General features: G+C 37.8%; 1 protein-coding gene across 3 annotated transcripts in view; it reads right to left on the reverse strand.

Moving 5' to 3' along the window:
- cacna2d3a (calcium channel, voltage-dependent, alpha 2/delta subunit 3a) overlaps positions 1-26,353 on the reverse strand; it is a 241,835-nt gene that overhangs the window by 123,692 nt on the left and 91,790 nt on the right. For all 3 annotated transcript variants that reach the window (XM_072682138.1, XM_072682137.1, XM_072682136.1), the window contains exons 6-9: positions 15,519-15,650; positions 14,243-14,303; positions 13,919-14,069; positions 9,534-9,608 (exon numbers count right to left, since the gene is read on the reverse strand). In XM_072682138.1, the coding sequence (XP_072538239.1) occupies positions 9,534-9,608; positions 13,919-14,069; positions 14,243-14,303; positions 15,519-15,650 (419 nt within the window). The remainder of the gene's footprint in view (positions 1-9,533; positions 9,609-13,918; positions 14,070-14,242; positions 14,304-15,518; positions 15,651-26,353) is intronic.

The raw sequence follows: 26,353 nt of genomic DNA on the forward strand, positions 1-26,353 counted from the left end.
TCCAGTCACCATCAGTTGTTGTCTCTCAAAGGTGTGTGCATTGTGTGTAGCTGTCTGGGTTAAGTGAATGTATATTTATGTTTTTTAATGAGTAAGTTTTGTTTAAGAGGTATTATAATGTAGTTGCGTAACCTGGTCAATGTATCAAATTAAGCCCCCAACACCTGACCTTACTAAATATATAAATAACTGAATGCAATTCAATCCTCACAGCAATGTTCCAAGAGCTAGTGTATCTAGTGGATATAGTGTATAGGCTTCCCAGAGCAAGTGGGGGAAAAAAATGTCTGTTAATTCCCTTGATGAGCCATTGATATATACAGCCTAATTTCAACAATTTCTTTACCACTCTTTCACATATAAAAAATAAGTAGCATCTGAAACTATTTAGTCCATTAGGCAATGTCTGCTGCACTTTCTTGAGTTTACTGCTAAGCCCTAGGTTTCAGGACCTGCTAACAGCACTGCGGTGGCGTAAAAGCAGTTTAGGTTGTTCCCTTTTTACATAAGGCCAATAATTGATTATCCTGTTTCTGAATTATAATGAGGAATGGGAACTGGCCTAATTCAGAGCTGCAGGCATTGTTTGTTGTTTTGCGGCGTGCCTACATAATACTTCTACTGAAGTTCCTCAAGAAAGTTTTTTAATTGGATGTTTTGAGCTAAATTCTGGTTTGCAGCACGCTACCCTTGATGAGAATAGGTCATAATTAAAAAAACATATATATATATATATATATATATATATATATATATATATATATATATATAAATAAATGGCAAATGTCTTTTTGGTATTGCATTAATGACATTGCCTGCTTTAATCAGTGCTTTCATAGAGATTATCATATATCTTTGTATGTAGCATATTTGGGCCTGGATGTCTGGGCCACTGTCTGAAGCAAAATAACAGAAATTGTCTTTTGTTATAACATGGTAATTACTAGTAAAGCAAGAAAAATTACAAATTACAAAGAAAAGAAACAAAGTGTTGCCTAGTACATTCATAAATAATCACCAATGTGTTATAAATGGAACCAAAGATGCCATCTACTTGTATAGCAAATGACTACATAAGTGTTGTGTTACAAAGGCCGAAGGCATTTTCTCGATCTTCTTAAATTTGCTTTTAAAGGCACTTGCATATTACATAATGCCCACATGTTTTGTGAGTGTCCATTGGTCAGTTTCACATAAAACATAGACAATATGCACAAATCCACCAATTACAGATCACAAATAGATGACAGATGCACAAATCCAGCAGTTAGACACAGCGAGATGCAGAAGACAGGTGATTGAGGGAAGGGGAGGGACATCCTACCTACCCAGAGAGAGCAAGGCCAGTTGTGCTGTCTGGAACTACCAGCCACAGATGGCTGTGGCATCACCAGGGATAGAACGGACCTGAAACTTTTGATATGATGGACCAAGCAGAAGTATAGGAACCCTGTGTATTTTACTGGATATCATGCTTGCATGCTAGAAAATGGCTAATCTTCTTAATCTTAATAATCTTAGTTTTTATTCTGAATAGAATACAACTATTATTAGAAAAATAAAGAAAGAAAAAGGGGATTAAGAAGTAAGAGTTAAGAAACAGAAAATAATACATGGGAAAGAAGAAAGAGTCAGAAGTTGTTGGAGAAGAGAGAGAAAGTGAAGGACAGGCAAGGACAATAAAAAGGGAAGCAATGGATAGAAGAGCGGGCGCAATGGATAGAAGGTAGAGTGCTATCTGACCACTTCCACTCTAACCTTTGGGGCTAGAGCAAGAGCGATAGCATAATGACTTCTCTAACTCGGTCGGAAGATAAGAGAAAACCAAAACAACTCACAGATATCCAGGGACTACTTTACCCGTCAGCCTACTGATAAGACTACCTGCAATCACTTGCCTGGGATGTCAAAGGGCATAGCACTTCACTAAGTCAGGACGCAATGCAGAGAGTGACTTCCCCAGTCACTTTGGAGCAGCAGAAACATTGTTCAATTGTTCAACTTAAAGAACTTGGAAGACTTCAAGAAGAGGAAGGTGGTGTACTGAAAAGTAATTCAATGCCATTTTAAAGGTGTTTTAAAACTGATTGTAGAAGCACACAAAGAATAGGGGAAAAAGACAGGGAGGAAAAAAAATCTTTCCTAATGTTCCAGTCAGCAGGAGCATTCTTACGGACACTGGAACACCTATACCTCCTCCCTTTGCCAATTTCTCTCCACTTATTTCAACCTCTTTTTCTAAGGTACTGAGAAGGAGCCTAACCGAGCTCACTAAAAGGAAGCTAAACGAATGAGTCAGTTTACTGTTATTCTGTTCGGTTCTAGCTAAAAGCATTTTGAATGTGAACGTGGCTACACTGTCACCAGCTCATCGCAAGTCCTAGTACAGAGAAGAGGAACACTAAATGGCTGTCTCTGAAAATCAGGCTACTTTAAGCCCAAATGTATGCTAATTTAATTCAGACGTGTTCAACTGAATCAGTGGCTTAGCTGTTTGTGTGTCTCCCTTCCCCGGCTCCTTCTTCCTCTGCCTCTCAGGGGTTCTGATTGCCTGGGGATGCTGGCTGCCTTAAAGAGGTCCAGGTTTATAAGGGTTTGCAGAACAGGGCCAGAAGAAAGCATTGAAATAATATTGCATATTGCACATGTTATACATATTGCAATTATTTGAAGCTATGTGCTACATGAAAGCCTTCCTTTGGCCTACAGGGTTTAGTTTGTACTTTTCTTTACTTGGCTTATGTTTAATTGTTTTGCTACTTTGGATGAGCCAGATTCCACACAAAACAAGCTCATTTCACATTAAAATTATGCAAGTTGGTTGTTAAAATGTGTTGCTTTTTAAGCAGGGTACTGTCAAAGTCTCTCACATGTGCCCAAGCATGAGACTCCATTTCAAACTTGCTGAAATAAAACACTAAATTAAAATGGTTTTATTTTTTTAATGGTCAACTGCTTTCTCTTCCTAAAAAAATCTGATTAGAACCATGGTGTATTGCTTTTATTTCTGTAGCCTTTATGTAATTATGTAGCCTTTAGGTTGCTAATTAGCAAGGTAGCAGAGAAATAAATAGTACATGAGTGGTCATATAGAGTACCTTAAGAGTTACCCTAGGGCAAACAAATCGAATGTTATGGCTTGGAAATATGAAGAATCCTTAAATGTGTTTCATTACTTTACTATCCTACGTTTCTAAGGGCAGCAGTACTTAAAGGTAGCATTGGGAATTTAGCAATAGCAAGGTCAAGTGGACGATGACTGTTAAAATCAGTATTATAAAAAGACTGGTATTTTCAGTCATGCAAGATCAGGCTTCTGTCTACTTGAACTGGATAACCAACTAAGGATTTAAAAAACTGAAGGGCTGTGTCATTTCACAGTCAATATTGATATTTAAGTATTGATATACTAAAATTTGCTCCTTCAGTCTCAAATGACAAACAAAAGTCAGTTCCGAAAGCGGTTAAACAACGTAACAAATAAGCTGTACAAATAAGTAACAAGTAGTCTTTTTGACTACTCCCCTGAAACAACATGCTTAGTCAAACCTCAAACGTCAAAAAAATTTTGGCAAGAAAATCGTAAGCGATCATAACAGTCAGTTGAAGCAGTGTGTAAAACAATTGTCATAGGTGAAGGTACAAAACGATGATAAGGGTGGTAGCATCTTGAAAACCATCAACTTTGTGGGAGTTATGTAGGTCATAATATTCTGATATGACTATATATACATTTTTAGGTGCAATAAAAGAGCACTATTCATTTGCGTAGTACCTTTGGCAGAAGGTACCTTTGGCAAACGCTCTTTAATTAACAAACATTCTTAGGAAAGTGATTAGCATTACAAAGCTTTGGGGAAGCTCACACCAAATGGCTTTTTGTTACAACCCACTTGTTACAAGCTATCCCATTCAGATTTCCACTTCTCTCCTCCTCTTTATATTCCACAGTATTTTGTAAAATAAGGCTTTTAAGAAATATCTCATCAGTTTCAAGTAAAAAAGGTCTAATAAAAGATCTATGACAAATGGCTGATGAAAGGCACACCAACACACTGATACTGCCAGGCTTTACTGTTTAAAGCTTTGTTACTGGAAGCAGAGTAATTTTACTTGACTGGTCAAAGACTCTCAACTGAGAACAAGAGGATAGGTTTCACATTTCAGTCCATTTTTCCCTCCTTCTCTCCACCTTCCTGTCATTCTGTCCTTCTCTCCCACCCCATCCCCCAACATCCTCGCTACCTCCCACTTTTCCCCCTCTGTGATGTCTCATCAGAAGTAATCAGAGTAATAACTTCTACTCTCAGCCTCAGCCCCACCGATCCTATTACCTATGTGTGCGTGTGTCTGAGAGAGAGACAGAACAGAGAGAAAAAACAGAGATAGAGAGCATAGAGAGAAACTGGGTGAAGGAGTAAGTATGCGAGAGTAAGAAACAGATAGGTAATGTATGTGTGCTTATGTAGGAAATACATTGAGAGAGAGAGAGGGAGAGAGAGGGAGAGAGAGGGAGAGAGAGGGAGAGAGAGGGAGAGAGGGAGAGGGGGAGCTGATCGTAGTGCTCTATAACAATAAAACAGGTCCTAACAGGCAGCAGTCACGCAGCAGCACTGCCCAACAGGCCCATCTAAACACCAGCCAGCTCATCACACCCAGTAAGAACAGCAGATATGAAATAAGAACAGCTATCTGGAACACTGGGAAAACCAAAGTCCTAGTGCCAGATATCACAGGACACCTTCAGAGGAGTCTTGAATGCTCAGACCTGCTGTGGTGGCACAAGGCAGACCTAACTAATAGGCATATGGGTAGGTATTAATGTTATGGTTAATCGGTTCATGTATGTATATACAGTGAAGGAAATAAGTATTTGATCCCCCACTGATTTTGAAAGTTTGTACTCTGACAAATACTTAAACAGTCTATGATTTTTATGGTAGCTTCATTTTAACAGTGAGAGATGGAATATCAAAAAGAATCTAGAAATCTAGAAAATGAAATAATATTTAAATAAAAAATAATTTGCATTTCATTGAGGGAACTAAGTATTTAATCCCCTAAAAACCACGACTAATGTTGGCTCCCACAGACCACTGACACATCCTAATCTCAGTGAAGTCGTTACCTGCATGAGAGACACCTGTCCCAAATTGTCACCTGTGTAAAAGGCCACCTGCCAAGAGACTCAGTGACACTCCAACATCTCCACCATAGGCAAGACTAAAGAGCTGTCTAAAGATGTCAGGGACACAATTGTTGACCTACACAAGGCTGGAATGGGCTACAAAGCCATAAGTAAAAAGCTGGATGAGAAGGTGACAACTGTTGGTACAATTATTCAGAAGTGGAAGAAGTACAACATTACTGTTAATCGACCTAGGCCTGGAGCTCCATGCAAGATATCACCTTGTGGAGTCTCATTGATCATGAGAAAGTTTAAAAATCAGCCAAGAACTACATGGGAGGAGCTGGTTAATGATCTCAAGGCAGCTGGGACCACAGTCTCAAAAAAAACATTGGTAATACACTGAGACGTAATGGTTTAAAATCCTGCAGTGCGCACAAGGTTCCTCTGCTCAAGAAGGCTCATGTCCAGGCCCGCCTCAAGTTCGCCAATGAAAATATTAATGACTCCGAGAGAGACTGGGAGAAGGTGCTGTGGTCAGACAAGACCAAAATTGAGGTCTTTTGCCTCAACTCAACTTGACGTGTTTTGAGGAAGAAAAATACAGAATATAACCCTAAGAACACCATCCCCACCGTCAAGCATGGTGGTGAGAGTATTGTGTTTTGGGGGTGTTTTTTCTTCTAAGGGCACAGGCCAACTTCACCGCATCGATGGGAAAATGAATGGGGCCATGTATCGCAAAATCCTGGGGGACAACCTCCTTGCCTCTGCCAGGGCACTGAAAAGGGTCGTGGATGGGTCTTCCAGCACGACAAAGACCCAAAACATACAGCCAAGGTCATGGAATGGCCTAGCCAGTCTCCTGACCTCAATCCCATAGAAAATCTATGGAGAGAGCTGAAGCTTCGCCTAAAAACCTTAAGGATTTGAACATGATCTGCAGAGAGGAGGGGGCCAAAATTACTCCTGAACTGTGTGCAAACCTTATAAAAACTACAAGGAACAACTGACTGCTGTGCTTGCCAACAAGGGTTTTGCCACCAAGTATTAAATCATGTTTTACTAGGGGGTCAAATACTTATTTCCTTCAATGAAATTCAAGTTAATTTTTATTTCTCATTTAATGTAATTTTCTCAGCTTTTCTTTTGATATTCTATGTGTCCCTTTTAAAGTAAGCTTTCATAAAATCATGAGACGTTTCATTTATTTTTTTGTATTAAAACCTTTAAAGTCAGTGGGGGGGTCAAATACTTATTTCCTCCACTGTATTTGTACATTAGCCACATTGAAAGAGAGAAATAGAATATAAGAAAGAGACAGACAGCGTATGTTTATGAGAGAACGAGAGAGAGAGAGAGTGAGAAAGAGAGTGAGAGAGAGAGAGGCAAATAGGGAGAGAAAACAACTTGTGTGTGTGTGTGTGTGTTTATATGTGAGTGAAAGAGAGTGAGAAAGGCAGTATGGATGTGTGTGTGTGTGTGTGTGTGTGAGGGAGGGAGAGCGAGAGACAGAGATGGAGCAGAAAGACAGACAGGACTGATATCTACTATCAGAAAGTGTTGTAAAACAGGTGTGTACTGCCAGGGAATGATTTCAGAGAGCTGTGATTTGGCTTTGATAGTGCACATATCAGACAGGAATGACAGCTGTGATAGCAGTGTGATATTCAGTATTAATCTCTCCACTTTGGAATGTGTGGAAAGTATACGGTGCAGCAGCAGAACTGCAGATTACATTATAGATATGCGGCTCTGTGGGAATTATGTACATCTTCCTGGAAGATAAAAAAAAAAAAAAAAAATCTGTTGCACCTTTAAGAAGACCTCGTCAACAAGGCACGAACAGAAGCGGAATAACTTGCACGGATTCTATAATATGCAACATGCGCGTCTAGTTAGCCAAGGGCATACATATACAGCCCGTTGTACCTCTACTTTGCCATTTCTGTGTAAAGATGAACTATTAAGTGTTGCTATCAGTGTCTCTGTCAGCTTCCCAACAGAAGGAAGTGTACTGTATGTGAAGGTTATCATGGTTGAGGGTACAGATTGTTGAGGAGCGGATCACTGATGCATCCATGATGGAACATATTGTTCCCATGCTGAATATAACCAATTACGCTCTGAGGTCAAGAGTTTGCTTATTTCGCTGCACTGTTCAAATGTAATTATGTGCTTATGTGTAATGAATGATGCTGTGTTTGATGCATATTTAGGTTGTTTTCTGTTTGTTTAGGTAATGACAAACACATGGTAAAAAATAACGAGTTTATTTTCCACAAAAGGTTCAGAATCTGCACTTTAATGAGAAATGTCAGCATGCAGTTGTTTTTACCAAGAGCCATTTGTTACTTCCATAGGGCCAGACACAATCTGAAGACCTCCCCAAACACCAACACTGATGTGGCCTGTACCCCACCAGAATGAGCTAGATGCTGCTGACATTTTCTTTTTACAGTAATGGTTGATTGGTGGGTCAGTTCTGACAGTAATATATATATATATATATATATATATATATATATTGAAGCACTCTAGGACTTCCACAGTGCTTCCTAAAGCCACTGCTTGTAACTGCAAGTAAATTTTTACCCCATCCTGAGATCCTAAGTATTCTAGTAAAGACTTTCAATCCGAATCACTCTAAATGTTTCTGCATCCATCTTTTCCTTGATTCTGATTACTCTCCCAGTCCCTGTGGCAGAAAAACATCCCCACAGCATGATGCTGCCACCACCGTGTTTGACTGCAGGGGTGGTATTAATGAGGTGATGCTCAGTGCCTGTTTTCCTCTACACACTTGCAATTGTTGGCCAAATAGCTCAATCTTCATTTAATCAGACCGGAGGATTATTTTGCTCATGGTCTGAAAGTTGTTCAGGTGCCTTTTGGCAAACTTTCAGCGAGGACTGAATACTTATGTGAATGGGACATTTCAGTAGCATGGCATGGTAGCGCATTAGACCGCTGAGCCAAAAAACATAAAAAACAGGTGGAAAAGCTGAAGGGGTCTGATAAATGTGTGGCGGCACTGTATATCCATTTTATTTTTTATTATTTAACGGATATAAATACAAATCATGATTCATATTATATTTATATATTACATTAATATAATGTAATGTGATGTAATCTGGCTAATGGTAAATTGCCCAGGTTTGTGCCACATTAACATTGCTCAACTCTGGTTAACATCACACAATACATTGTTGTCAGGGGGCCATAAAGGAATGTGGGTTGAATGTTGGTGGGACTGCATACTTAAAAAATGGGGAAAACAATAACCAATCTAAATCAATAGAATTGTAATGAAGATGCAGCTCAAAGTACTCACTCTTATTACACCTGAACTCATTTACTAATTACCATGCTTCTCAGGTGCTCGGTCAAGTGTGTACCAGGAAAATACCGAGATTTTTGCCTGTTTTGGTCACTGCTAACTAAACTTCGGGATCAGTCTGAACTTAGGCTTTATCTAATGACGTTTTACATGCAGTGTGAGATGGGCTGTGATGCACAATTACCTTCTCAAACGGTCTGTTACTGGTTATTAATTTCTGATATGACAGAAAATTTAGGTGCTTGTAGTTCATGGACTTCTCCAAAGTTCTCCAAATCAAATGAAATCAAACACAACCACTGGAAATCTCCACTCTGTGTGTTTACATAACATAGCAAGATATAAATAGCAATGCCACAATTAATTCTTTCTGCAATATACAGACATATTGCTGAAATGTAGATAGATGCAGACAGACCCTATTTCAGTAAGTACCTACAGTGCGACCACATAAATCAGGCATCAACCACCAGTTTAATCGTAGGTTATGGCTAGACATCCATATCAGGGAGTCCAGAGAGCATAAATGGTGTAACTCTTTCTGAGTGGTTAGGATGGCACTCCCTTTGTATAGTACACATTAGCGTAACTGTTGGACATGCTGATCTGTTTTTTTAATATATTCAATTCATGGATATCAGCGTTGGGTGTTACAGTGTACTGTATTTATGTTTATCTGTGCTTATTTTAAAGTTTTGTTTTTCTTCCATCCACTACCCAGGACTCCCCAGTCTCACCAGTGTAGGACAAGAGCAAAGGCTAGTATGCGCTTCCTCCGAGTCACATTAAGCCGACAAACCCAACTACCCACTCAGAGAAAGCGAGGCCAATTATGCTCTCTTAAACTCCCAATCTCAGATGGCTGTAGCATCACCATAGATGGAGCTCACAAGTTTATGACTCTTATACAGTTGCGCCACGCAGGAGGCCTTTAATCAAACGTTATACGTCTTTACCAGCAAAAAAGATTTAGTGCTGCGAAACTAGGAAAGAGAACCCATACACACAAGAACAGAAAGACAAGACATACAAACACAAATAGTAAGGCAAACATGGACTCACATCTTTGTTGGTGACGTCAGCTTGCACCAGAGTTCCATTCAGGCACGGCTCCACATAATGAAGTTCCTCATTGTACTGCACATGTGAGTACAGGGAGAAGAAAAAAACTAATTAAACCAGGCTCATTATTTGCTTCTTTAAATAAAACCTTGCTGTTTGTTTACCCTATTCCAACAGTTGCTACAATGCAACCTGTAGCTCGATCCCTGAGGATAATTTGCTAATTTATGCGAGTATGTGTGTATGTCAGACAGCATTTGAGAGGGAGGGGTGGCTCCATTAAGAGAAAATTAAACACTTGGCATGTTTTTTTGTTTTTTTGTTTTTGTTTTTTTTATGTAATCAGATCAGCGTAAGCCACAGAGGACTATTAACAGTAAAAGGATGTCGCTAACAAGAATGTCTAATTATCAAGACGCACACAGAAACAGTGATTGCCATATGAAAAGAAAATATAATAAAAGCCTAGTAGATTACTGCACAAACACATATGCTTACATTCATGCACACACAATAGCGGTTCTTTTTTTGAAGCAGTGTGAGCCCGACTTTTTATGCATATGTGTTTCCACTCAAGAGCATTCTCATATACAGTACACATTTGATCACAGGGACCACACCATGTCAGCTCTTCTAGTCTTAAAAGCACAACTAGTAGCCAGCAGCATATTCCCGCAGCAGCAGCACTAGATCCCATGTAAGGCATGAGTGCGCTCCTTACACTCCTCCATCCCTCCATCCCCGATAATCAGCCCTTTCTTCCTTCTTCATTTTCTGCATGGCTTCCAGCTCCCTCTCCCCGCCATCCACGGCTCCACGGCTTAACCCCCCCACTCCACCCCAACGCCACCACCCAACTACCCGTCTGGCTTTTTCTGATAATATTGTTAATTTAATGCATGACTAGAAATTAGACTTCAAAGTAAATGAGAAAACGATGCCGTCCTACCCCGCCATGCCGGGTGTACCACAGTAATCTCAGTGTAAGGCAACGAGATGCACACTCTCCGACAAGTGCAGACACACCAGTTATGCTAGGAAAACACTTGCCTCTATTCAGCGCACAACAAGAACTATTGTTCAGATCAAAGAGTTCTGAAGAAACCATTATTTTGACTGAAGAATGAGCAACAGAGTCGGTCATTGTTTCATCAGCCTGTCTGACATCACAGAGGGAAAAAGAGGCTTTCGCTTTTGCTAACACTATTACGATATTATGCAATATAAAAAAGGCTAATGATTTCTGTGAAAAAGAAGCACAGAAAATTGGCCTGGGACCAAATGGGGGAACATTCAAATCCATCAAAGATCATCAAACCAAGATGTGATAATATCATGGCTCGGAGGATGGTCGAGCATAAAAACACTCTTTTGCAAGTCAAATGGGCTCATTCGAATGTGATCTAATTGGCCCAGAATATGACTCGCTGGATTGACGATCCACTTAGAATTGAAAATTAGGAGAAAGAGACTTTCCCTATTTCCCCCCCCTTTCATACAGTTTCAGTTGTACCTCTAACACATCTCTTCCCTCCATTACTGTCTTCTTCTCTTCTCTTTGACACTCAAAGTTCAATTACTCTGTAATATCTTCTCCCCTTTCTACAACCTTACTTCCATATAGACGTGACATATCAGCCATCTTTTATCTCCTAAGAGCCAGATGACTTTTCTTTAGTGTATATGCCCACACACATATCATATCATGTGTCACATTTTCTTAAAGTAAACGAGTTTGATGTAGTCTGTAAACACTTTAAACACAGGATTAAACTGTTAAGATTTGGCAAGCTGCTTACAATTACTTAAAATGTCCACTTGTATTTGAGAGTTCTTTTTTTTTTTTGCTAAAATTAGCAATAAACATTCAGTTAACATTTACTTCAGTTAAAGTTAATAGTTTGAGTTAAAGAAACTTAAATATAAACACACAACATGGTATTCCAACTAAACTTTCAGCTCAACTTCTAAACGCTTAAGGGTTTAGAAGTTTCACTTAAAACTGAATCAATAATGATTCATTTACCTTTTTTAGGGCAGCAGGTTAGCTAAAGTTTTTAGGTAAATGTGTCTGGTAAATGTATCTGGACGTCAAATGTTAAAGTGTTAAAGTGCATTTATATGCATTCATGCTCTGTTCAATCCAGTAAACAAATCCAGTATCTCTTGGCAGGAACACCTGGCATCTGTGTTGGAATAAAAAGTCTGGCATGACTGCCCTAAAGCATCAAATGATGGCTAACCCTTTTTGCAGTTATTGTACTGAATGTTTTGTCTACATGTTCAAAGCAGAAGTCTATCCTAAAGCATATAGTGTACACTGTACTGACTACAGCAGAGTGTGGGCGTAGTAAATTACAGGCTTTATAATCGACTGCAAGTAAGTGTGTTGGCACTAAAGATAGACTACATCAGTGAACTGCAGGTGGTCTGCTTACAGGGTATACTCTGCCTCCTTCTTAAAAATAGAATAGTAAGCAACTCTGTTGGTAAGAATGAACAACTTACTACGAAATAATAATGATAATGATGGCAGAGGTGGCACAATAGTATCAAAATGTAACTATGTTTTTATGTTGGGTTATTGTATCACATTAATTATAAAATGTTTATTTTTCAAGGGTGGTAGTGGTTAAAAAGAAAATATCTGGCTAAAAATCAGTATCACCAATACTCAATATTTGCACATACTGTAGGTATTAGAAAAAAGTGGCATTTTGCCATCTCATAAAATAACCTATTGAAGCAAAACTAATGTTTATCTTGGATGATATCTCTGCAAATGTTTAGAGCATTTAGGATATGGTGATTATAACTGTTAAGTACTACTTTAGTCTAGAATAACAAATGGATTTTTAAAAGAGGAACATTAAAATGTGTTTATAGATGATTTTTTTCCCTACTGGTGAATTTAATTTAATTTTAGAATAGGCCTTAATAGATTTTTGTCAGCAGTGTGATACCATACCATATTCAGATTCTCACTGAGGAAAAAGACCAAAAAAAAAATTCGCATATTGAATGGTCTGGGTATATTCTAATCTTACATGAGGCAAACACAGCATATCACTTCCTTTTAATTTGAAAACTCTCTAAGCTATGTGAAAATATCAGTATCAAATATCATATTTTCTTTCACTCAAACCACCAAACCATTGTTCACAAAATACAATAATAAGATTATGTCTGCATCGTTTAGATTTCTAGAAAGTTTATGTGCAAAAACAGTAGTACACACACAAATACATAATCCCACGTTTTTGTTGTCAGTCAGAAAAGGTTCGGCGAAAGCAGATCATTTGAGGTAACACAAATGCACTGATGGCCAAACAGACAGACCTGCCTTCACACTGTGGATAATTAGTGAAATACAAGCATTTTGTATCTCAAAAAAATGTCAACTTTCAGTAAGAACATTTTATGTAAGTGTAAAAAAATGTATTACAAGTCAATTCAGACCATTTCAGTGCTTTTCTGTAAATGATTGATTTGATTGCACTGCTGTTTGCTTAGTCATCCTTAAGTGGAAAGGTACAAACAACATTATCAAGTGTATGCATACAACAAACAAACATACATTGTGTTTCTCCAGGCTCACCAGTATCTTCTGAACATCACCTGAAAACAAATCACTCTGAATGATTCAAAAACTGCATTACTGTTTTTAAAAGATCAGTGGACTGTCACATTAAATAAATAAATAAATAAATACATAAATAAATAAAGCAATCCATTAAGAATACTAAAACTGAGTAGGGCCTCCTTTCACTCTCAAAACAGCCTCAATTCCTTAAGGAATAGATCTTAACAGGCCCAAAATTGTCCCCACTGCACTGTTGACACAAAGCATGTTGGCTCCATGGATTCATGCTGTTGATACCAAATCAACCGAACCTGAACCTACCATCTGCCTCAGCTATAAATTTAGCTTCATCAGACCATCAGACACTTATCCTGTCTTTAACTGTCATGTTTCGGCGAGCTTGTGCCCAGTGAAGCCACTGTTCTGTTCTTGGCTGACAGAAGTGGAACCCGATATGGCCTTCTGCTGCTGTAGCTCATCCTCCTCAAGGTTCGACATGCTACTATGCTTTTTCTGCCCGCTACAATTGTACAGAGTGGTTATTTGATTATTTTCTGTAGCCTTTCTGTTAGCTCGAACCATTCTGGTCATTCTCTGTTTACCTCATCAACAGTGTTTCCAATGGCAAAATGTTTTCTTTATTAGGCCATTCAGAGTAAATTTAAGAGAAACTTTGTGCTGAACCAGGACATCAGCACCACTGCCACATGATTGGCTGTTTGGATAACTGCATGAATGAGTGGGTTTACAAGTCTTCATAGTAAAATGTGTGTAAAAAAAACCAATTGTGTTTGATACTCACAGCAATAATGTTAAAGAAGTCATCATCTCCCAGTGTGTCTAGTATGGAAGACACGGTCTGTTTGGCGATGGTCAGTCTGAGGCCTTTCATGCTGCCACTCACATCCACTAGGATCACCACGTCTTTAGGCGATGTAGCCGCTTGTATGTACCTGTAAGCACATAAAGGAAAGAACAGAAGCTGATGGCTGTACTAACCTTTAAATGACCTTTACCTGATATACAGCTATGTCTGAAGCATATGCTGAACTGTTGCTTTTTTAGAATAGGGGTTTTTGTGTGGCTTGACCACTGGATTAACCACTTACAAAGCAACTACACTCACCATTTTCGATTTCGACAGTCAAATGCTATTACCCCATGTTCATCCGGCGTCCACTTTATCCCTGTAAAAAAAAGGGCATAATGAAACATTACCATCTTCTTGTATATTTCACAAATGCAGCTTACAATGTGCAGGGTTTTTTCAACCAGATGTGTGTGTTGGTGTGTTTGTGCATATTTGTTTAATATTCTACTAAGCTAACTAGTGTTCAAGACACTGCGCTGTCCTCACTGAACCAACACACCCACCTCTTTCTCTCACTCTTTCTCGCAGCTGTCACTCAATCTGACTAAAGCCTCTCAGCTTGCCTGGCTGCCATGATGTCTAGCGGGAGACAGGTCTAGCCAAGCTAATTACACTCAGGCTGTGTCCCACCTCTCTGACTGTCACTCACATGATCATTCACACACACACACACACACACACACACACCTGAAAATTACAACCTAAATGCATCTCGCATAAAAATTCAAACAAAATGCTAAATTGCAAGTGACCCCACAGAGAGATGTTCCAAAACACAGAGACACACTAGATGCATACTAAATTCTTGAGAAAAAGTCAAAAGTTGAAAACTTTAACAACTTAATTTACATTCTCTTGATTTTCCAATAAAGGTGTTTGTGTTCCATATAGTCCACAACGTTACAAACTAAGCTGTATATGTCATTTATGTCATGTCCAAAATGTCTCCAACTAGTCAGTGTCTATAAGGTTAGTTGGCCCTTCTATGCTGATAAAGAGCTTCCAATTAGGAATCATTGACACACATTATGTCTCGAAAAGACAGTGACATAAACAGCCTGTGTAATTCTAATGGAGAGTTTGTAAAAATGGTCATCATCTTCATTACTTATATTATTCTTACTATCATTACATTAATTATATCCTACTATTACTTGGTACACCTGGGAAGAAGAAGTTTTGACCAGAGGAGGATGGGTCCTGGTTCCTCCCAAGGTTTCTTCCTTCAGCTTTTGCCACTGTCGCCTTTAGCTTACTCACCAGGGGACTTTGTTATTTATGGTTCATATTTTGTTGATCTTTTGTCCTCTTAGTGGATTCCTATAAAGCTTCTTTGTGATAACATCATTTGTAAAAAGTGCTACACAAATACATTTTTATTTGATTTCAAACTGTTTGTACAATAAACTACACACATGTCTTGTGGTGAATCTCAGGAAGCAAATATAAGGTATAAGTAGGTTATCGGCTCTTTAAGCATTACAGTTTTAAGTCATTCTTTGAACAGCTGTTAACTCTAACTTTAATTCACCTGGATATTGTCTGAAGAAGCCTTTAGCACTGCCAAAGTACTGCCAAATTAGGGACGGGTCTCTCTCAAAATTGTCCACAAAGACCTTATTCAAAGCCTCTGACCAGTACACTCCATTCACTATAGCTGAGTCTGTAGGAGAGAGAGAGAGAAAGAGAGAGAGAGATGTTACTTCACAAAAGCACCAAGTAAACATAACAGTTGTGTAACAGATTTCACACCATTATTTCTGACACATAGGTACACACACACACACACACACACACACACACACACACACACACACTGTAATATGTTAGGCTGGAAAAACAATTCATAATAAATATTAACATAATAAATATAATATTTTTGTGACTTTAATTCATTTGCTTTAAATATATAAATATTGAGTAAAACAAATTAAATGTTGTAATTAACATTGGAATTAAATTAAATGTCAATGAAGCACCAAAAATAATTCACATTATTAGACATTTTCACGATACATGACAAGCAGCACAACATGGAGCTGATCATCCATATTTCTGTACTTTTAATATCCATGATATTTTATTTAGTTTTCTGCCATGGAAGCAAAAAACTATTACAGTGCCATTTAGATTTAAATCTGTTAAATCTTGATTCATAACAAAACAAACAAGAGAGGCGTAAAGGGTACCAAACTTTTCCAATGAATGGTCAAATTCACACATTTTTGTAACCCTTAAAACCTAAGGTTAAGAATTATACAGTTTTAAAAATGAACAATAAATGAATCTTTTATATTATTTTAATAAACCATTCTCTAATAAGCTAAAAAAAATTAACATTTTTATGTATTAAAGAATCTATCAAATCGAGACACCACTGTATCGTATTTAAATATGAATTATAATTACACAATAAATTCCCTTTAATTACACTATAATGAAAATCCAAATTCATGAACAGCTGCTTAAGAATGGAACAAATACACAGAAGGTGTTCAAAGCCAGTGCAAATATAGCCAGTGCACAACAGCCCAGTAAACTGGGTTTTGAGGACACTAGAGCTGTTATTTAGAAGTAAGCACAAACTGGGCAGTATGTAGACAGAAATCTATCCTTGCATAGAGGAACCACATCTGTATCTGGCCATATGCCAAAGACCAAGTGGCAAGCAGTGACACGACCAGTCTGCAGCCTTCTGTGAACTATGATGGCAGATCTTATTTTCAGGTAGTTTAGAGAATATGGGCAAACACAATGGAATCGCAATGAAATAGCACTATAGAAATATCAAATGTGTATTGCCCAGAAAAATGTCTGCAAGCATAATTTTTTCATGAAGAAACAATGGTGGCACAATACTATGCTTTATTTTCCGATACAGATTCTAAGGGTTTTGAGAATCAGCCAATACTGAGTCTTAAACTTAAACTACTAAATATAAGGCTTAGCAATATTTTAAAAGCACTTCATGTAAGGCAAACGGGCTATTATTCCATGACTGCTCAAATGTTTTGTTTACATGTTGGTGTTGGGGAAAAAAACATTGTTGTCTTGGTGATAGCATTACTAGAATAGCACTGGCTTTCCTGTCCATGTGTTGGGAAACGATGTGTGCCACTACTTTATCCTGAAGTGCATTTTAAACACATGCTAATGTATCTAATTGCATTTTTTCACTGAAGTGTAAGCGTGGGGTATGCCTTGGATTCAGCTACGTTCAGCACCTGTTTTCCAAAAAAATAAACATCTGGTTTATTTCACCACTGTTTGGAGAAATGTTCCGCTGTGGTGTGCTGTTACTGCTATTGACAATGGCAAAATATTACTTACTCCACTGAATAACATGGAATATCCGGATCACTGTGAATTCCACTACGTCACATGACGAAATATAGAGCTAACAATTTCACACACTGAGTGTTTCATTTTTGGCTACATTTGTTAGGACTGGATTGGATTGATTATTTTTTCTCGTCCTATATCCGATCCAGTTTTTTCTTCTGCTCAGTTAAAACTAATAATTTAAAGAAGAGAGGTGGAGAACGAGAGAGTTTGTGTGGATGAACAGAGATGGCTATAGAGAGAGAAGAAAGGAAAATGAATAAGGCTGTAGATATGAATATAAAATGAAACAGAAGCATGTTAGCTGTGCTGCAGTTTCAAGTTCAATCTCCATGCTAAAGGAGTGCTATGAATCTCATTGGCTGAGCCAGGGTCACATCACATCAGACAGGAGATATTTAAAGATTCTAGAAACAGTGGGGAAGAAAAGGAGGTGAAATGGGAGAGAAAACTGGATAAAAATAGATGTGATGACATGTTTAAATATTAAATAAATTAGGGAAATAATTTGGGGAAATGTAATCTGTTAGTCTGAAGGCCAGCACAGCTACACAGGAAAATGTGCTTTTGCACTGATGTCACATTCATACACTCTTGCCTGATTCTTTTTCCTACTGCTTAGTCATTACAGTGATTGGGGCCGAAGACTTTAAACTTCAAGAATCTTTTGATATATTGAGGATGGAGAGGGTGTAGACAGACAGACAGAAAGGAAGTCTTATTGGCTGCGTGCCACAGAATTCTACAAATGAGAAATACATTCTTTTATTTAAGCCCAAATTGCTTCCCTAAATGACTGCAGTAATGTCCCGTATCAAATTTGGGCATGATAGTGGGATGGTAAATTAGCAGTTTTATGTATTTTACAGAAGGAACCAATTTATTTGGCATTCCTTTTTTTTTCCAGTAAGAAAAAATTAACTCTGACCACTCTCATGTGGGTCAGTCAGCAGGTTTGTCTTCTTAGGGCTACAGTATACTTGTTGTTTCTTGCTGCTAACAATGTGTACACATTGGCTACACAAGCAGCAGTATACATACTTATCTGTGAACTTTGCATCTATCTAAAAGAGTAAAAGTGATATCCACTACAGGGGCAGGTAACGGTAGAAATATCCCGGTTGAGCAGTACATCTTATTTAGTATAAGCAGAGATCATATTATTATACAGTGAGGTCCAGTATTCAGTCTTTTTTTGTGTAAGTTTGCTTCTTAATGTATTGGAAAGTTTTAATCATTGAAAATCAGGACGTTGCAAAAATATTAAGCATCTGCATATAGTTTACACAGGCCCCCATTCTTAGAATAGATTGGACATTTCTAATGGGTAATGACCCCCACTTCACTAATATTCTTAGGTTTGCGTACTGCAACCACCTTCTTCATATCCCGCCAAAGATTTCCTATGGGGTTCAAGTAAGGCGACTGTGACGACCACTCCAGAATCTTCCAGTACATCTTATGAAACCAAGCCTTGGAGGACTCTGAGTTGTGTTTGGGATATTTGTCTCATTGCAAGGTGCAATGAAGCCCAAGCTTTAGCTTTCTCACAAAAGACATGACGTTTGCATTTACGTTTACAGCATTTAGCAGATGCTCTTATCCAGAGCGACTTACAAAAGTGCTTTGTCTATTATGGGAATAAATCCCAGCCAAAACAAAATAGGTCAGAGTCCAAACTACCCATGAACTCAAACACTACCAGAAACAAAAAACAGTGCTGTTACCCAGAGAGAAAGATACACACATCATTACGTGCAACACTCTGTTTAATAAATATCTCAGTGCTTGTTTAAGTGCAATATAAAATGATGAGTCTTCAGTCTGCGTTTGGAGATTGTGAGGGATTCTGCTGTGCGGACAGCCAGTGGAAGTTCGTTCCACCACTGGAGTGCCAGGACAGAGAAAAGTCTTGACGCATGTCTACCATGCATCCTGAAGGATGTTGGGTCAAGACGGGCTGTACTTGAAGCTCAAAGAGCTAGAGGTACAGACAAAGTTTTGACCATAGTTATGATCCATAGGCCCGAACAAAATCCTAAAACTTCAGTGGCTTCCTGTATGGTGTGCAAATTGAAATTGACTTCTGCATTCATTCCTCCTCAGGAATCTGGTGGTAGCTGATGATGGCTTCCTCTTTCTGCCATGTCCAGGTAGTGTAGCCATTTGAAAATCTGCAGTAGTCATAAAAAGTGGCATTTTATGTTGAATTGGGAGAAAGCACTTGTTACATTAGTTGTAATGAGCTATCAGTCTTGTTTAATTGGTTTATTGCAAACAGCTGAATGTTTGCTAATTTAGCTAATAAACCTAATTTGATATTGAGGATTAAATCATTTTGATTGCAACTATGTTTTGTTTGTGTTTTTTCTTTCTTTTCTTTTTTTTTAATGAAATTTACCTGGGCTGTGTCTTTGCAATTCACCGTTTGCATGCTAAATAAAGTTTAATAAGGCCAAGGACCAAAGAGTTGTTAAATTAATGAGATTTAAATACACAGATGTATGAATAAATTATTACAGATAGCCCACACTGCTGTGATATTTCATCAGCTACTAATTGCTCTTCATGTCTTTGGGATGTATAAGCTTCCTGTTAATCAGAGCTGTATTTGTGCTGGCATGAGTGTGTGCATTCTATCTAAACTAGTACACTGAGTGAAACTTGGCAAACATAGCTGCAGTAATTACACCCATCTCCGTGATGCAGTAGTATTGTGGCTGCTATCTATTAATAACTTAACAGGGTTTATTCTTCTTATAAGAACATGACTTTTTTTTCTTGTTTCACAGAAAGTCAGCATACAATGAGTTGTTCTTAATAATTCAATGAGGTGAACTTTCCTAGCATTAACTACACCATTGAAATCAAACAACAGTTTCAAATGCAAACAGTAAACACTATGCTCAGCAGTTTTCCTTTTCTTTGTTTGTTTATTACTCTTTATTCCTTTCTATGTATTGCCTATAACCTACAACAAGTAAACATAAGAAAATCAAAAGTTGTGAATTGGTTAGTGTTGCTTACCTGCCATAACTACACATTTTTTCATATTTTTGTATTATTGGTTGCACCATGTTTTGGTGGTGACATCTGAGGTCTATATTCTATATATACTTCAAGCAAAAGGGAAAAGGGATTCTACATAATATAGTAAAAGAAGCCATTTAGAATTTTTCTGTGAGTACATTTATTACTACAAACTTCATTTATTAAGGTCTACAAGAACCACTTGGCTACACAAAGATTATGGCATTCAAATGGTTCTTTGAATTGTCAGTAGTAGTAGGAGTAGTCACCCACTACATAGCCAATGATACTTTCGATGCTGTTTGGTTTAATGGATTCAGAGGGTACCAGACTTCTGACTATGGTCTGACTAATGTTACCCCTGTGGATAATAACACTGCAGAGAGCAGATAGAAAAGTAAAAAGAATGCACACCTACACACTTATGCAGTGTTAAGAAGCAGTTTTATTGAAACGGTTTGCAGCCACAGGGGTGCCTCATGCAGTTAAAGGTGAAAAAAGTTTAATAACAAATGGTTCCAATGAAAGAAAAGATACATGTGTAGTAGTGTATATTTGAACCATGAGGAATTCACATTGGGTTGTATCTAGAAAAACATTACATTGCCCCAGGATCTATATTGATTAAAAGTCGTGGGGTGAAAAATTTTAAAATGAAAGGCTTTTCACACCTTGTTTGAGATATTCAGCTAATTTACACATTTATTTAATTATTTGATTTAGTTAATAAATTGGATTTTTAGAGTTTCTGGGATTAAATATTATGAAAATAATTAAACAGGATAAAAAGCAATGAAATATGTTATGTTTAAGTCATATATATATATATATATATATATATATATATATATATATATATATATATATATATATATATAACTACTGCAAAATCCCTAATTTTGTGTAATGTTCATTTAAATCTAACTGGACATAAAAGTGTACAAAATGAAGGTAGAAGATGCCATACCCCCCCCACCCACCCCCTCTCTCTCTCTCTCTCTCTCTCTCTCTCTCCCTCTCTCTCCCTGGTTGTGTGTGTGTGTGTGCGCATGATCAAACTCTACACACAAGCACACACTGAGATCGATCTCAGACTCAGATCGTTGATACAATTCATCTCCCCTGACAACAATCTTTGTGCTATTATGGATTTATCCTATCATTTATCACCTGCACTGTCATCTTCCTTATGAACTACACTCTCCAAAAGAGCAGAACACATTCCTCTGAGTGTGTGTCCTCTATATAAGAATCAGTCTTGATCTATTTTTTCCTCATACAGACTGCAGGCCAGGCTGCAAATTTAGGGAATATGCTGCTAAATTTTATTTTCCTGCTTAAATATCCTAAGTCTCTTCTCTCTCTTATAAATGATATTCACTCTATTGTGAACAAGGATATGACTTCATTTGTGATATCCATGTGAAGCACATTAGTCTAATGACTGATTATTAAGCAGCTAATTAAGATACTCTATCAAAACACAGAAACAACACCCTTCAACTTCATTGACCGAGCTTTTCATCATGTTCCTGAAGAAATCTGAAGGAGCTATCAATAAGTACGCCCAGCCAGTTGATGGACTCCAGCACATCAGCAAACATTGAGGAGGGGTTTTTTGCTCGGCTTATATGGTGAAATTCTACCACTCCCAGTGCAGAGCTTAGCTGAGTCAATTTGGGTTTGAATCCCAAATGCGTAACAAGACGTGATTGCACATGAAAGTCCAGTTACTTTCAGTATTTAAATTATTTATATGATATTATATTTATTTATTTATAAAGGTAGAATTTAAATGTATTTGATGCTCTTTCCTATATAACTGTACAACTATGTAATAATCTTTAGATGTACTATTAGACAAAGTCAAAAACAGGAGTTACCATGTTTAACTGAGGCAGCTGAGGTGACAAGAAAGCAATCCTAGCTGGAAAAGGGAAGTAGCGCACTCAAGAGACATGTGGGTACTATGAATTGTGGCCAACGATAACAAGTAAACAAAGCAAAGCAGTGAGCAGAGCATAAAAGCAGAGCATAAAAAGCTGAAGGTCAAGAAGAGTCTTCATAGGCTGAATGCTGATGAACCCTTTTAAGTCACTGAAAGCAACACACTAGTAGCTGATCTTGATTACACTGGGGCAGTTAGAGGTGACAGGGAGCTCATTTGACTAGATAGAAACTTCCTGCAGCATAGAACACTGCAGAACTGTTCATTGTTCAAAATCCTTTCTACCCCAAATTTTCTATAATTCTGCCAGGCAGTCTTGCCTCTACCTGACCTATTCCTCCTACACTGCAAAATGCTTGAGTACCTGAAAAATATAAAGCTAATCAAGACAAGACTATCAAATTTACTGTGTTGGACACAGATGGAATTCGGCCTCCACCTTTAACCCATCCCTACTGTGAACATACACATTTACACAGTGAAGAAGTGGACAGCAAAATAAATATTTGTCACCCTCAGAGTCTGTTCAGATGTTCAGCAAGTTGAAAATCTGTTATAATTTTTCCTGATATTGAAGAGAACCTGTACCACCTGAAGTTCAACAAAGAAGGATCACCTCAGTAACTGAGCTACTAATAGGTCAATGCAAGTACATGTGCAGCCTCAATGATATGGTCAGCATGCCAGGTTTTAGGGCACCCATGCAATAGGTGGTAATATTAGTAATTTTTTTAATTTCTAACTAAACTTTTAAAAACGATTATACACAATATAGTTCTACATAAGACCATGGCAACTCAAATAACTATTTAAAGTATTCTCATTATATCTTTGCCTGGTCAAATACTTCTTCAGAGTGGTGGAAAATCTTTAGTCCACTGTTATATATAGCACCAAAAGGGTTCCAGTAACGGCAACCCTTTCTACATCGAGTGTATGTAATGCACCATTTTTTTCTTTACTCATCTTTTCTACACAGTGTCACTCCAATTTGACTGTTTAGGAGTAGGAGTGAATGTTCAATTACAGCATGGCATGCTCTGAGGTATGGATACATACAAATCCTGTATATATATCTCAGAGCATATCATGCAGTTACTGGTATATTTACTTCTGGTCTTCCCAGTCAGAATCACTGGTGTGCCACTGTAATGGTCCTATATAGAAACTATAGAACTATAGAAATATGCATATCATTGTACACCTCAAGTTGTTATAGTTTTAAATACCTAAAAACAAGAAGGTGGAAAATAAATCTACAAAACATCATCATGTTCTTTTTTTATTCCTTTGTCTTTACCCTTTACCATAAGTTTTAAAGTTTCTATATTCCTTGTAGAAAATATTTTGTTCTGTTTGCGTAAGGTGAGATGTCTAAGTATATTATTATAAAAAAAAAAACAAGAAAAGATAAATTTCTATTATAAAGATTAGCCTAAATTACTTAAAATACACAGCTTATCTGATAATATATTTCTGAGAGTGATTTCTCCCCTCCAAGACTCGATACACTAAAGCTAATAATAGGTTCTTTGCTCTCAACCTCCCATACAGGCCAGTGTTCTGCAGGGCTCTAGTTATGGTTATGACTGGTGTCACAATTCTACACCACTTTTAGGCTACAGTTACAGCCACTGAACTCTGTAGATCAGGTTCAAAGTCGCTGCCTGTGCCCCATACAAATCTACATCTTGCCCAGATGCTGATGGCGATCTTTTCTAGTGCCTGAGTGCTGGGACTGAGCTGCCACTTTACTATTATCGATCTGTACACTCAGTACAGTACACCCTGTACCTTTGATTCTTCTATTATTTTGTACCCCTTTTCCTAATTTCCTCTGCATTTGTATCAATTTTTAAGATACAAAGTCTTAAGATATTAAGTTTTTCTATAGAACATAGGGCTCTCAGAGGTAGAACTCACTGTCCAAATGAGAGGCCCATGTTATTTTTTTTTTTTCATCTGTGTAAGCTTTGAGCTTCCAAAGCACCAGAGCAATTCTGATTCACAATAGAAATGCTAGTCATTCATGGTACCAAGTATCATTTGAAATGCAAAAAAGTGTAAAACGTCCAGTAAATTATATAATGGTGCATCATAGATGATATAATTGTTATTGGGTATTCATCCTCCTTTATGCAGTTCAGTCAAAACCTGCATTTTGCTACAGACTTTTTCATTCAGACTGACAAGTGAAGAGGAGGCGGCAGAAACCTCAGAAATCACACCCCAGAAAACAGTAGACAGGTGCACATGGTGCAAAGTATCATGACTGACACTGCAGGAATTAATCATGCAGCTAGGAAACCAGGTGCTTGTAAGAAATATGACTGAAGAGGGAACCTTGGCAAGTAGAGGTCAAAAAGGACAGTTAAAGGACATCAGTGCCAGTCTAAAATATGAATCCTATTTGAGCCTCTAGTCTCTCAGTGAGTTGGAATCTTTAGTGAAGATATTTCCTAAGTCTAGTTACTAGTTGAAGCTATTGAATTGTACAAAACCGGCCTGATTCAACAAGGCTTCAAGTAATGAGCCTTTCCAAACCTTCAGTGTGAAAGAAAGAAAGTGTTACATAAAAATGGTGTGTAAAATAAAGATACGACACTGTATATGGAGTATCAGTATTAGTGGGTGCTGGTATGGGCCCAACATCAGTAGAAAAAGGATTAGTCTGATTCAGTCCTGTAATAAATCTAGTTTGAAAAGGCATACATACTTTGCGTGATGTAATATTGTTAGTTATTGTTAGTTTAAGCATGAGATTTTTGCTTTTAAAACAACATGCTCCAATTAAAATACCTCATTCATGATATTCAAGTATTTTTATAGAAAAAAGGATCAGATCTATTAATAAAGTGATCAAAAAAAGCATAACTTAAAAAGCATGTTTAGTCTGTGGTTTGTACAGCAAGCATTCTAAACAGCTATCTTACTGTTGCAAGAAAATGTAAGTGAGCTCTTCATAATTACAATGACAGTCCACATGTTTTTAGTAATCAATGGAGAAATCCAGGTCATTCCGAGTGGTCACTTATTTTTTCCTTGCAACTGTTTCTCATTCAGCTGAAGTCAATGTGAAGAGAAAAGTATTCTCTTATGGTAATAACTAATCTTGCCAATACACCAATAGTACATTTACATTACATATTGCACAGCGATGGCAAATTGACTCACTCACATAAGGTTTGCAGCTAAAGGTTTAATTTATTTACTACAAAGAGATTTTAATTAAGTCAGTTTTGATTTCATTTAATCAGCTTTCTTAGTATTTTTTACTTAACTGAAATTTTGTGGAGTAAGACTTAAGTCAGAGTCTCCAACTTTAGTCCATATCTCTAAACTCTGTCCATATTGTTGTGGCATCGGCCTGTAAAGAGGCCAAGCCGGCTGGGAAACCAATTGTGAGGCCAGAATCACACACACACACAGACAAGTGTGCTGAGTTTGATTTACACATTTTAATCTAACTAAATAATCTCAACTGTAAACTTTACTACAATCAGACCTGCGTTAGCTTAGAGAAACCCAGTCCCTTTTGAAGCTCTCCAGAGTCAGAGTCTCCCTTTACTGGCTGAGTGAGTCTGCTCCTTCCCCAAAACAGTTTCAGCTGTCCTTCATTAATGGAAAGAGCACTTGTGCATGGCCATTGTGGTGGAAGCTTTCCCTCTCAGTTGCCACAGTAAAAACCCCAGTATGCTGGATTCCGAGGGTGATTAAAAGTCCATATACAGCTGGCTGCAATATCCAGTGAGAGTTGGGAATTAAGAAAACACTTTGGCTATATTGTCTACTGGTGAACTGCGTCCGCAATGAGCTGTTTAGTCCACTGAGAATCTGAATGTGTGCACATTTACCTTACGAAAAGCAAACTCACAGGACTTACAAGAGATGTTTTTATAGTAGAACAATAATAGGGAAGAGGAAAGGGGACAACTCAAAGCATGATGGTGACCTTGAGTAGGTAAGACCTGTGTGGAGAGCCTAATGCAGGCAATGAAGGTGAAGCTCAAGTGACCCCTTGCTTTTGAAAAACAGGAAGGTTCAGC

This window comes from Salminus brasiliensis, chromosome 6, assembly GCF_030463535.1.
Source record: "Salminus brasiliensis chromosome 6, fSalBra1.hap2, whole genome shotgun sequence".
Taxonomy (NCBI): Eukaryota; Metazoa; Chordata; class Actinopteri; order Characiformes; family Bryconidae; genus Salminus; species Salminus brasiliensis.